This window comes from Lactuca virosa, chromosome 1, assembly GCF_052849685.1.
Source record: "Lactuca virosa cultivar CGN04683 chromosome 1, Lactuca_virosa_CGN04683_v6, whole genome shotgun sequence".
In the NCBI taxonomy this organism is placed as follows: Eukaryota; Viridiplantae; Streptophyta; class Magnoliopsida; order Asterales; family Asteraceae; genus Lactuca; species Lactuca virosa.
Window position 1 is genome coordinate 223,897,211 of NC_136426.1, and position 14,073 is coordinate 223,911,283.

The 14,073-nt window shown below is 33.1% G+C and overlaps 1 protein-coding gene and 1 long non-coding RNA gene across 2 annotated transcripts; one reads left to right on the plus strand and one right to left on the minus strand.

Moving 5' to 3' along the window:
* Positions 1-315: 315 nt before the first annotated feature.
* LOC145164964 (zinc finger CCCH domain-containing protein 24-like) lies at positions 316-4,114 on the plus strand. The gene is made up of 2 exons (XM_079083608.1): positions 316-655; positions 1,499-4,114. The coding sequence occupies exon 2, from the start codon at positions 1,514-1,516 to the stop codon at positions 3,578-3,580; it is 2,067 nt and encodes a 688-aa protein (XP_078939734.1). The 5' UTR covers positions 316-655; positions 1,499-1,513; the 3' UTR covers positions 3,581-4,114.
* A 7,164-nt stretch (positions 4,115-11,278) lies between these two features.
* Positions 11,279-13,778, minus strand: LOC145108806 (uncharacterized). Its single transcript, XR_013708554.1, has 3 exons — positions 13,392-13,778; positions 12,576-12,650; positions 11,279-11,475 (listed from the first exon to the last, which is right to left on the minus strand). It is a non-coding gene; the product is annotated as an uncharacterized LOC145108806 (long non-coding RNA).
* Positions 13,779-14,073: the final 295 nt, after the last annotated feature.

Here is a 14,073-nt window from a genome sequence, read left to right on the forward strand (position 1 = left end):
TTCTCCGGACATGACCCCACAAATTTAATCCAATCCAATTTACAAAGCCTTTCGCGTCCGCCCCTTTCTCTCTCTCCTCTTCGCGGACGCCAGACATAAATTTCAATTGAATTTAATCGACCAAAGTCGACGTCGTGGACTAACCGGCAACCGATTCAATCAGTCACCACCGTCTCTCACCTAAACCATCTAACCTATTCCCTTTTTACCGACAGCACCCGTCCCCACTCTCCACTAACTTTCCACATCTCATTTCACTTGCATTTGCATTTCATCCTCATTTCATTTTTTATACGTTACACACACAGAATCTGCTTCTAATTCTATCTCTACCCTTTCGTTTTCTCTCTCTACAATTTACTCACGCTCACCTTTCTCTCTCTACCTTCGCTTTCGTTGTTATTTAGATTATATACATATATTATATGTATATTTGTGGATATATATATCATAGGTTGTATCGACATCTTATGTATCTATCTGAATCAATCGTTTTCGAGTAAAAATGGAGTTGGAGGTAGCGATTCGCTTCCAGTTTTCGTCGCCATTATCTTCGATCTTAGTATAAGTTTTTCACTTTTTATACTCCCGTTTGGATCTGCGTGAAGATCTGCCGTTAGAGCTGGTTTACAAAGCTCGCCAAGGAATTTTATTGGTAAGTTTTTCCGATCCGGGTTTTAATGGATATATGTTTGTGTTTCTGATGTATGACGAGTTTGTTATCTTTCTACTCCTTTTGATTATCTGTTAGTTTTATGGATTAGTATGTAATTTTTGAATGTTTGACTTGAATCTAGCGATTGAAGATGCGATTTTTTTGGTAGTTGTTATAGGATTTTCATCGCAGTTAGATATGTAATTGGATGCTAAGATTCATAGATCATTTCTCATTGATTCTAATTTTTTTCCCCTTACTTTTGCCTTTCATACGATACTAAGTCTCTGTGTCTATTACCTAATTGATAAATTAATTTAAAAAAAAAATCTCATGTAGATCAACAAGAAACATTGATTAGGGAACCATAGTTATAAAAGATCGAATAAAGTTCTTAAAGTGATCAAGCTGATGTAATCTATGTCTTGAACGACACTCAAATAATATTAAAATGACGTTTAGAACCTAGAGACCGAACTATAGTAATTATTCATAATTGTAATTGACTTTATTTGAATATGTCTGGAAAGAACTCTTCAAATATATCTATATTCCATGATAAATTGTTTAAGGCCAAAACTAATTCAGGACATTACTAAAAGACAAAAAATGTATGAATTTGAGAGCTAAAAATGAAGGAATGATTTATAAACTTGATTTCCCCAATCCACAGTTACTTTTTTCTTGATTATCATTGGGCATTGAGTTTGGTGTTAGCCTGTTATATTCTTTTGATCATATTACATGAGCAAACAACTTTTTTGGCTAACATATTTGTTAAGTTATGAATCTACTTATTCTTCATTACATCTGATTTGTGTTTCTCACTTTCTTGATATGCAGAGGTTCCTTTAAAGAATGTGTAGTGGTCCTGAACCTAACAAATCTGCTTCATCATCATCATCATCATCCACCACATCAAATTCTAACAAAATGGTCATGAGTCCACTAACTGTGGAGACCGAAGATTCTTTTTCAAGCTTACTCGAATACGCAGCTAACAATGACTATGAAGCCTTCAAACGTTCAATTGAAAACGACCCATCAGCAATCGATGAAGTCGGAATGTGGTATGTTCGCAAAAAAGGATCAAAACAAATCGTCTTAGAACACCGAACTCCATTAATGGTCGCCTCCACTTATGGCAGCATAAACGTCTTGAAACTAATCATCTCACAACCCAAAGTCGATGTCAATTTCGCGTGTGGCCCCGACAAATTCACCGCTCTCCACTGTGCCGCCTCCGGCGGCTCCCCTGCCGCCATCGAAGGCGTCAAGTTACTCTTATCAGTCGGTGCTGACCCGAATCTTGAAGATGCCAATGGACATCGACCTGTTGATGTAATTGTTGTTCCCCCGAAGGTATCCGGTGTGAAAGCTTCCATTGAAGGACTTTTAATGAACAATGGTTTGACTTTGAGTTTGACCATGACTGGATCTTGGTCTCCTACAATGTCGTCATCGCCGGAAAACGGTTCCGGTTCCGGTTCTTGTTCTCCGGTGATGTCAAAGTTTGAAACTGAAATTCCGGTGAACTCGGAGAAAAAGGAATACCCGATTGACCCGTCTTTACCCGATATCAAAAACAGCATTTACTCAACCGATGAATTTCGTATGTTTTCTTTCAAAGTTCGACCGTGTTCACGCGCGTATTCCCATGACTGGACGGAATGTCCGTTTGTCCACCCTGGAGAAAACGCCCGCAGGCGGGACCCACGAAAGTACCATTACAGCTGTGTCCCGTGTCCCGATTTTAGAAAAGGCGCGTGTAGACGCGGTGACATGTGCGAATACGCGCACGGCGTATTCGAATGTTGGCTTCATCCCGCGCAATACCGGACACGGTTATGTAAAGATGGAACAAGTTGTGCGAGACGCGTTTGCTTTTTTGCTCATATGCCGGAGGAGCTTCGGCCGCTTTATGTCTCCACCGGGTCTGCAGTCCCGTCACCGCGGTCGGCTGCCGCCGGAGCTACTGTTATGGACATGGCGGCCGCCTTGAACCTCCTCCCGGGTTCGCCGTCTTCTATGTCGATGTCGATGTCGATGTCACCCACCGGAAACAGCCCCTGGCCTCAGCCGAATGTGCCCACCCTCCATCTTCCGGGAAGCAACCTGCAATCGAGCCGCCTGAGATCGTCGCTTTCCGCTAGGGACATCCCGCCGGAGGATTTAAGCTTGTTGCGGGATTTTGATTCTCAATTGCTGAATGAGTTTGCGTGTTTTTCTCAATCGCGGAGCTCTCGTTCGAGAACATCACTTGCTCCGGCGAATCTTGAAGATCTTTTCTCGTCGGAGATTGGTTCTTCTCCGCGATACTCCGACCAGGTGGCGGCGGGTGGTGGTGGTGGTGGTGGTGTGTTTTCGCCTTCACACAAATCAACGGTTCTCAACAGTGTGCTTTCTCCGATTAATACGAATAGTTTATTGCATTCTTCTTTCGGGGTGTCGTCTCCGGGAAGAATGTCGCCGAGAAGCATGGACCATTCTCCGATGGCGGCTGCCGCCAGGCTCTCAGCCTTTAACCACCGCGAACAGCTTCGCAGTCTAAGCTCCCGTGACTTCACCGGAACCGGATCTCCGGTGGGTCACAATACATCGTCTTCTTGGTCGAAGTGGGGGTCGCCCACCGGAAAAGTTGACTGGTCTGTGAACGGGGAGGAGTTTGGGAAACTAAAAAGGTCGTCTTCTTTTGAGCTCAAGAACAATGGCGGCGGTGGAGGAGGAGGAGGAGGTGGCACGGATGAGCCAGATTTGTCGTGGGTTCAATCGCTAGTGAAGGAATCACCACCTGAGATGATGAAAAACAAGGCGGCGTCACCACCACCGACTGGCGGTGGTGCGGCGGCACCACCATCCGGTGAGGATCATTCAGTATTAGGTGCTTGGCTTGAGCAGATGCAACTTGATCAGCTCGTAGCTTAAAAGCAAAAGAGATGGATTAAAAATTCATTGATCACTTAGAAATGTTGACATATATATTAAAAAAAAAAGTATATATTCTTTTGAGGCGTCGTTCATGAAGTGTTTTGGGGTGAAATTTTTATATATTCTTTTGGGGGTGGAAGGAAGGAAGGAAGGAAGGAAGGAAAGAAAGAACCATCAACATCAACTTTTGAAAAGCTTCTTGTTTGTTCTAATGGCGGAAAGAAAGACAGGGAAGAATGAGGAAGAAATGAAAGGCCTATATAAGTTATTGGTTATTTGTTTCTGTTTCCCTTTCTCTCTGTTATTTCATAATTCTAGTGATACATTTGTTTACTACAATTTTTATATGTTGAAACAATTTCAATTTTATTACTGTTGTTTCGTTTTGGGTTAAAAACCAAGCAAGTACTACTACTACTTACTAATTGGGGGTGTATTTTGTGCTGCTTGATTTGTCAATGGTGGTACAAATACTCTGCCTTTTGTTATGTAAAACATATAGCTATTATTTTATTTCGTTTTTTACATTCATATTCATATGCTTATTTGATTTTAAGTATTGGATACATTATCCCATCTTTTAATTTTATGCCCTAGTACTTTTGGCTTCTCGTGTATTAAATTAAATTCTGATATATCCAGTCTGTTGGATCTGGGTCAGATTGACGGTTTATAGAATTAAGTATTTATAGTAAGTTTAAAATGCCAAAATGAATGATTAAAAGCTCAATCATGATATTAGGAAATAAAATTTGGACTAGAACTAAAATGACAAATTCATGGTTGACAGAATCTAAATGATTTTTTGATTGATAAAAATGTCTATTTTATCTTTATGAACTTAAGATGAAGCAATTGATCATGAGCATGTAAAACAGTAAAAATACTGTCAAGCCAATCTCTTCTGTTAAAATCTAGGTTTTACTGACACAACAAAGATAAAAAAAAACAAGCCCACCCTCAAGCTGTTTCTTGGAGTGTCAACACAAGAGTCTGCAAAATGCAAATGCAAAAAAATAACAACAAAATTTAAGAATCAATCATGATCTAAATTGTAATATCCCAAGAAAACATGAATAAAAGAGACTTCATGAAGTCCTTCCCCACACCAATATAAGTTCATTGAGCTAAAAATCATGAAGTCCTTCCCCACACCAATATAAGTTCCTTAATATTTGTTTTAAGCTCATAGTAAAAACTGGTCACCAAAGAGGCTAAACCAACACTGCCACACATCCCACCAAAGCCCAATTTCTTTAATATTTTATTGGACGATTGCAATTTACACGCACAGAAAAAAGGAAAAAAAAAAAAGAAAAAAGAAAAAGAAAATGTGAATACATCAACCACGGCAAGTCAGGAACACAATTACAATCCTCAACATTATTCTTTTTCAAGAAAAGGTAACTATAAATTCTTATTAGTTATGGTTAATATATAATTTTTCTGTACTTTATGGTTAATAGTTATCATGGTTAGTTTCTTAATTTCTTATAGTCATAATGTTAATCATAAGAAAAAAAAAAAAAAACAATTGATTTTTTTTTTTCAAAACGAAAAAAAGATGTTTATGACCGAAAACTGGTCTTGTTAGTGACAATATTATTGAAGATATTTGTAATATATGCTCACAGTGTGAAAAAAATATTTATATGGAATACTCAATTAATATTGAACCTGAAAAAAAAATCAAATATAATATTGATTCTTCCAAAGATCGATGTTACTCCTGTTTAGAGGACGTTTTTTTAATCAATTTCTTAGTCAATTTTACAAACTATGTTATGCTAATCGAATATATATATATATATATATATATATATATATATATATATATATATATATATATATATATATATATATATAAAAGCCTCCTTTATCGAATTTTTTTGGCTCCGTCCGTGTCCATGACGTCGTTATTGCTGAGGTGTCAGCCCCATAACACCATCGTAACATGGAGAGCACCGCCCCCTGCATGTTATGGTGCTTCTTGTTGGCGTTACAACATATCAAAACGAGAATTCAAAACCAATCAAAACTCTCTCTCTCTCTCAACATGTTATAACATAGCACACAATTTCTTATATGGTGTTAATGTTGAGATGACATGTGAAATGGTGTTATAACACTGACGCATACCTAATGCTCTTATGGTATGCCACAAATCGATAATCCCACTTGACTTTGTGAAGGATGCCTAGTAGGAAAACAAACATGAAAGTCCTATTTAGGGCTACAAGAAGGCTTGAACTAGTAAACGGTGATATGTGTGGTCTAATTTTGCCAACCACACCAACAAGTAACAAGTCACTTATGCTACTAGTAGATAATGATACTAGATTAATATGGAGTTATCTCTTAAAAACCAAAGATGAAGCCTTAAGTATATTTAAATATTTCTTGATATAGGTGGAATATCTATATGCTTAAGAATCATTTTTGAATAGTATTAGTAATAAATTAATAATATAATCCTATAAGATTACACCAATAACAAGTAGACACCAATTATATATTTTATCTAGTTAATTTGATTCATGATAAAATATCATAACTTTTGTATTTATTATTTATGCGAAAATAATATCGTATCTTCATTTTAATTGGTATGGTAGAAGTTAATTCAAATACGTGTGATAATTACGTCAATTAAATGATTTAAGTTCATGGAAGTTCTATTTTTCCCACATTAACCCAATAACCTAACTTTTTAGTTAAGTGGTCATTGACTAGATCAACACTAGTTCTTAACTTTGCTATTTGGAAAAGAGAAATTAAATATTCTCCTACATTTTATTTCTATCCATCCTTCTATCATATCAAATGTTGACATGTGTCACATTTAATGATACATTTAATGAAATTAATACTAATTTAATCCACTTATCATCATTTGATATGGTAGGAGGATGAGTAAAAATAAAATGTAGGAGAATATTTAAGACTAAACTGCACAAATGGTCCATGTGGTTTGCTTAAAATTGTCACTTTGTTCCAAAAAGGTTTGGACCAGCACCAGAGGTTCAAAGTTTTCATTTTGTTGCTTGTGTTGGTCCAATTTGTTTTGATTTTTTTTCAAAATGATGGATTTGCCCCTGCTAATATGATTTTCTTTTTTTTTTCTTATTTGTTTTTCTAATTTTCAGATGTAAAAAATAAAAATTAAAAATAAAAATAAAATAAAAATAAATCTCTCTCTCTCTCTCTCTCTCTCGTATTTGAGTGTGTGTTTATTGTGTGAACACAAATCCACAAATCGATGACAATCCTCCTGCCCCAAATCTACCACAATGTCTTGAACTTGAAGCCCACCTTCAATCTCTCACTTGCCGGAGCATTCATTGGAGCCGGAAGAGACGACATCGGACCAAGATCCGTTAATATACGGTGGACGACTCATCAGATCTTGAAGACGGAGAAGGAGAGACTTCACGTGTTCAGATGACGATTTAGACTCCGCCTCACATCCCAACTATGCAGATCAATGTATCTTTGTGTGTGTATTTGGATTTGTGTATATTTGGGGTTCCATTCTAAACCACTGAACTCGATCTCTTTCATGGTTACAAGTTTAGGATTTAGGAAATTCATATTTTTATGTGTTCTTGTATGTTAGATTTTTTATTATTGTTTGTGTGTTCATCTGGAGAGAGAGAGAGAGAGAGAGAGAGAGAGAGAGAGAGAGAGAGAGAGAGAGAGAGAGAGAGAGAGAGAGAGAGAGAGAGAGAGAGAGAGAGAGAGAGAGAGAGAGAGAAAGATTTTTATTTTTATTAAATTTTTATTTTTATTTTTTAATTTTTTTAATCTGAAAATTAGAAAAACAAATAAGAAAAAAGGAAAATCATATTAACAGGGGCAAATCCGTAATTTTGAAAATAATCAAAACAGATTGGACCAAACAAACAACAAAATGAAAACTTTGGACCTCTGGTGCCAGTCCAAACCTTTTTGGACCAAAGTGACAATTTTAAACAAAACACAATGACCATTTGTGCAGTTTAGCCAATATTTAACTTCTCAATGGAAAAACTATCCGGTTTTTCCCATACTTTTTAGATCCAAATTCTTATTTCATTTTAACTATCATAATTTCTTTTTTAAAATTTATTGAAATTTAACTCATAATTAATTAGATTATTATTTATTTAAATTTAAACTAGAAAGGTTACCCCCGCTACGCGGGGGCCAGAAGCTTTCAATGTTGTTTCTGAATTGATAAATATGACAGACATAGAAAGTGCAAGGATGAAATAGGTGTTGTTAGTTTAGAAGTAGATTAGATTGCCGGTTCAAAAAAAAAAAAAAAAAAAAAAAAAAGTTCGGGCTTTGCCCCGGACCGTTTTTTTCATGTTTTTATTAAAAAATGTAAAAGTTTTGACTGCAAGGACCAGAAGTGTCAAAATGGATAAAGAATTAAAGGGGTAGGAATTAACAACTTTTTAGAAAAGGGATCAAAGTTGTCAAACCGTTAAAGTTTTGTGGCCAAACTTTAAATATTAAAAGGTTCCAAAAAAGTGTAAAAATATTGATTGCAAGGACCAAAAGTGTCAAAATGGGTAAAGAATGAGGAGCAAAGTTGCCAAAAAAAACATCCAAATTTAGTATTCCTAACTTTGAAACCCAACAATAATACATGGACCAATTCTATCAAAAAAATGGGCAAGTTCACTATTCCTTTTCTTCATAACTTTAATATATATATATATATATATATATATATATATATATATATATAATTATTTTTATTTCTAAAATTTTAAATTTTTATATCAAAAGGTGAAAAACTCGTAGGCCAACTTGAGCATGTTACGGTTTATGTTTCCAACATGTTTTTTTTGGTTACTCTCGATTGTTTAAAATCATATGAACATAAATACATCAAATAGCGGAATGCATACCATTTAATGTTACACATTTCAGAATTGTGCATCATATCCCATATAGTCGTTCATCGCATTCCATACATATGTTTCTAACATTATGAATACAATTGTATAGAAAGAGAATGTGAAACGGTTCACCGAATCCATGTTTCTTTTCTTTGGAAAAATTTGAAACTTATCTCTTCGATTTTCTTTTTTTTCCAAAACAGTCGTAAACACCGTTCCGGGTGGTGGTGGGTACCACACGTTGAACTCCCTTTGTATAGAGGCACCACATAAAAGGGTAAGCGTGCGCCCAACCTTGGGTTTGGAACTACCCATTTCAAACGTTATTTTCTAAAAACCTAAAAAGATCATTCTTTTTTGTTAGTAATAAACTAATAAAAAATATACCAAAAAATTCATGTTATTTAATGAAACTTTCCATAGGTAATTAATATCTTCGAAAAAAGAGGAACACGGTCTTTCTAAATGCATCACTCTTCCTAATAACGTTTGTCACACTCGGTCGGCGGCAGAAGCGTCGGGGTTGCGACGCCAAAGTTGGTTCACAGTCAACAAACATATATTAAACATTACAAAAATTTAAAATAATATATATCATTCTTCCATAAATTTGAGTACAAAAGTTATATTATTACTTGGTGTCACGAAAAGATGATAATTCAGAAACAAGTTCAACAAAATACGATTCAAATAACAATTCAAATAACATAAAAGTCTAAGCATATAGACCAATAAAAGGGCAAGGAAATTCATGCCATACTCCCGTTTCTAAGTCTCCAAGAATACACATGTTTAAAAATACGTCAACAAAAATTGTTTGTGAGTTCCACATATTTTGACTCTATGTACTTTGTTAAAAGTGGAAATTTATACAAAAATAAACGACTTTCAGATTGGGTAAATAGCACAAAAGACACTACGTTTACACGAAAATTCTAATTTGACACTGTGTTATTTTTTATCTCAAATTTGACACTGTGTTTTCTAATTTGTTACAATTCTGACCATTTGACCGGTCAACCCGGTTACTTGCTGACGTAGCATGATGACGTGTCAGTTTTGATGACATGACATGCTGACGTGTCAGAATTGAATTTTTTTCCACAAAAGACACTAAGTTTTTTATTTTTTTCAGTTTTGACGCTACGTTTATTTATTTTTTTCAATTTTGACACTTTATTTTTTTGTTCGAAATCGAACATTATTTTTTTCAATTTTGTTCAATGCTGACCATTTTCCATTTGAAACCGTATAAATATTTTTTTAATACATGTTAAACCATATAAATATATATTTTTTTCATTTAAAAACCATATTTTTTACATTCAAAACATATGTTTTATAAATATTTTTAGTTATATAATGAGAGTCGAACTAACCATAAATTTCGAATAAGAATAATAAAATTTTATCAGTTATTACTTATGAAATATTATTTATTTTATTTTTTGTTGTAGATTTTACACATATTTTTATTTACGATTAAATAATTATAAGGTTTCAAATAGAAAATGATCGGCATTGAAAAAATTGGAAAAAATGATTTTCGATTTGGAACAAAAAAATAGAGTGTCAAAATTGAAAAAAAAAATAAACTTAATGTCAAAATCGAAAAAAAAATGAAAACTTAGTGTCTTTTGTGGAAAAAAAATTCAATTTTGACACGTCAGCATGTCATGTCAGCATCCCACGCCATCAAAACTGACACATCATCATGCCACGTCAGCAAGTAACCGAGTTGAACGGTCAAGTGGTCAGAATTTTAACAAATTAGAAAACACAGTGTCAAATTTGAGACAAAAAATAACACAGTGTCAAATTAGAATTTTCGTGTAAACGTAGTGTCTTTTGTGCTATTTACCCCTATCAAATTATATAAAAAATTGTTTTTGTAATTCAAAGTATAAAATAGAAATGAAAAGTTTAAACCCAAATTAGGTATGATTGTACTTGTAATCCCATACAAGTATGAATATTGATTTACTTATGATACATAAGTTTAAAATCAACATAAATTTGTATTACATATTATTAAGTGTTTATTTTACTTAAATAAAACACTGACACTTAACCGATGATTTAAGCGTATAACTTGATATTACATACAATCCTATTCAACTAGTATTAGTATTTTACAATGTATAAATCCTATTTCAATTTTATACAAATTTCGTTTATCGTGAATTCCGGGGCTATATAGAGTTTATAACCGAACTATATAACTTGAATATGCCTCTGCGAAGCACTCAAAAAGGGTTGTGATGTAGTCTCACCAACGCTTCATCAACATCGTAAATAGGGAAAAATAAGAAGTTATCGTCCGTTTTGACTCGTTAGACGGATGTTGTAGCTAGAAACCACAGACGGGGTGTCAACCCGTATACATAACGTTCTCTGCTCTTAAAGATTAACGGTTATTCAAAGGTCTTTACTAAGTTTGTGTTCTTAGTTTGGTGAATATTAAACTCACATAGAAATCCTGTGTTCTACAATTCTATAAATGTGTGTATTTGAAACTTTTATTTTTAAAGTTTAATACACTTTAAGTGTAAAACCACAAAAGCTTTTTAGTTTTATAGTTTAATGCACTTTAAGTTTAAAACCACAAAAATTTTCTAATAAAAATCGGGATCATAACAACTGCATTTTAACAAACACCAAATTTCAACCAAATAAATGACAATTTAATCGGGGATAAAACAAAACAAATATTATAACGACCAATTATAATATTTCATTTTATATCCATTTAACGAGTATCAACATAAATGACAACTTTTAAAGTATATATATATATATATATATATATATATATATATATATATATATATAAAATAAAAGACTCCCTAAACCGCCACATGTCACCATTTTAATCCGCCATCTTGCCACGTGTCAATTCCACAGCTAGGTTTTGCCTGCTTTTCTCGCCCATTCCTTGCAGTCAAAACTCGAAATCTTCAGTTCCTACTAATCAGCAAATTAGTTTTAATGCTCCATTATTACCTGCATTTAAAACATTGTAATTAAGTTTTAATTTTCTAAATACATTAAGAATAAATATATGATATCCCCCTAAATCAGCTACTGATATATCACTACCTTATCTTATACCAAATATATACCTCAAATCGATAATTTTTCATCTCTGCAAACTACCCTTTGCATTCACACATTTTAATCCATCCGGTTAGTATAAAACAAATAATTGTTCATTGATTTCTGTTTATGTGCTCTATATTCTGTTGTTTATTTATATTTCTTTCTTCTTCTCCTTCTAATATGATTCTGATGTACCATCCTCTAAACATGTATATGGTAAAGGAAGCACAAACACACACATAGACATATACAGTTACCATAAGCATTTTGATTACGCTTTTTTTTCAAATCATTCATTTTATTTTATCTAAAATACATTGTGAAAAAAGACTGTCGCAAGTATGTGGTGTGTGGATGTGTGTTTTGAAAGTAAATAGAAATATTGATTAAAAAAGGGAATATATCACATAGCATAAATCTGGTTATTCCAAATTGAAATCTACAATCAAAGTATGAAAAGTTAGTCAAAGTGCTAAACACTAAAATTGGTAAAACAATAATTTTCTTAAAGTGTGTGGCAAATTTCGATTTTCTTAATGAGGTAATAGATTAAAGAAGGGCATATAAGTAATTATACTCTACTTTGACAATAAGTTTTGATGTGTTTATAAGTGTTCTGGTATAATTATTGTTGATTAAATTGGCATATATGTAGTTTTATTGTACCTTTACTGTTAAAGGGACGATTCCTATAAATTTCACTTGAAGCGAGACCTTTCCTACGAATTTACTGTAATATGGATCATTTCTGCAAATACTAATAAACAAGGCCCATATATGTAATTTTAATGTATCTATATGTAAGAAATAGCAATGTACTTTTGTTTGTTTGACAATTTATAATATTGTTTGTGTGATTTTAACCTCTTTAAAAAAATATAAAAAGGAAACTGATGATTGTAAAGGGTGCACCAACGTTTTTATTATTATTGTATCTGATGATTTATGTTATCAAATATGAAAGTAATTGCTTGAATTACTTATAACAAGGTGTGGATGCTTACTTAAAAGTTTAGAGCATGTCTTGCATCTATGCAATCGTCTGTGAATATTATGCCAACAGCCAACCAATGTGAGACCTGCATATGAAAATATAAGTCAAAATTTGTTTTTTTTCTTAATGATTATTCAAAAGATGAATAAATGTGATTTACTTAACCATCCTTACACTTTTTATGTTCGCTCTTACTAACATTTTACTTTATTCTTTTAATATATAGTTTGTTAATTCTGATTCTTTAATGTTGGACCGTTACTAACTATAACATTGTACTTTGAATAGTAAAATGCTATACTAGGCTGCCTTAAAGGATGTTTAAGACAATTTTGGTTGTTAATTTCAATGAATATTTATATTTTCATCTTTTTATTAGCTGATGAATTTATAGTTTCAAATATTTACTTCCTATGGAATGTTATGCATTATGATATTTTCAAACTATAACATTGTCTTTCATTTTTAAATAGCGGCCATCAAGTTCATGAACAAGGGGACGAAATTAATTTCAAAACTGAAGTATGATTTAGGTTGAGATTTTAAAAGGAAACAAAAATGCATAGTTAAACCGGAATAACTCTTATTAACATATTTTTTGCCCAGATTTTGACAACCAAAAAATCTCATAGGAACAACAATTTACAAAGAAAGTCGAATTGAAATGCCAGTTTCATGGGTGCTAATAGATACGAGAAAAATGTTTAATGACTAACTAAAATTTATGAAAATCGTTATTTGATTTTTGTGTAGGATATTGAAAATTTTGAAAAATCTATAAGTATCTCTACGAACTCAAAACTCTCAATCCTAAAAACCTAAATACCTTTTTGTTAGATTCGTTGCTATTCATCAAATTCTTTCCGTTGTCAAATCGTATCTCTGATTTTTGACCTTTTTATTCACCCCGCAGCCTCTTGGTGAGTCGTTGATTCCACGACCGGCCGCCGTCGACCATTGCTACCCTGTACATCTCCATCGGGCGTTGTTGCCGTCTTCTTCGTCGGCTGTAGACCTGTAGGGTTTTGTATGTCAAGGCTCGGCTTATTCGTTGCTCTTCAACATCACAACTTAATTATCAGGTGTATCGTTTATATTTTCACTTCAAAATCCCGTCTACTGATTCAATTGATTGTATGTGTTCTTCAATATAGGGTGTGTTTTAGGTGTACCATATAGTCAACAAAAGAAAATGATGTAAAAACCTTCTGTGTATCTACATTATCTGTATGCATATGAAAGACAAATACAATGTATTTTCTTTTTTAATATTAATTCGTTTATGTCAAATTAAATGTAGATTTTTATATAAGGACTATTTGTATATGTTTTTTTTTAAATTGATTTGATTATGATTTTTAATGACTACAACTTTATATAAAAATTACTACATATATGTTATGTAGTAGGTATTGGTTTTAAAGGAAAAAAATATTAATAACTTTTTACATTTTTTTTAATTACAACTTTGTATTATCACATCATTATACTTCCTTTTATTTTAATTA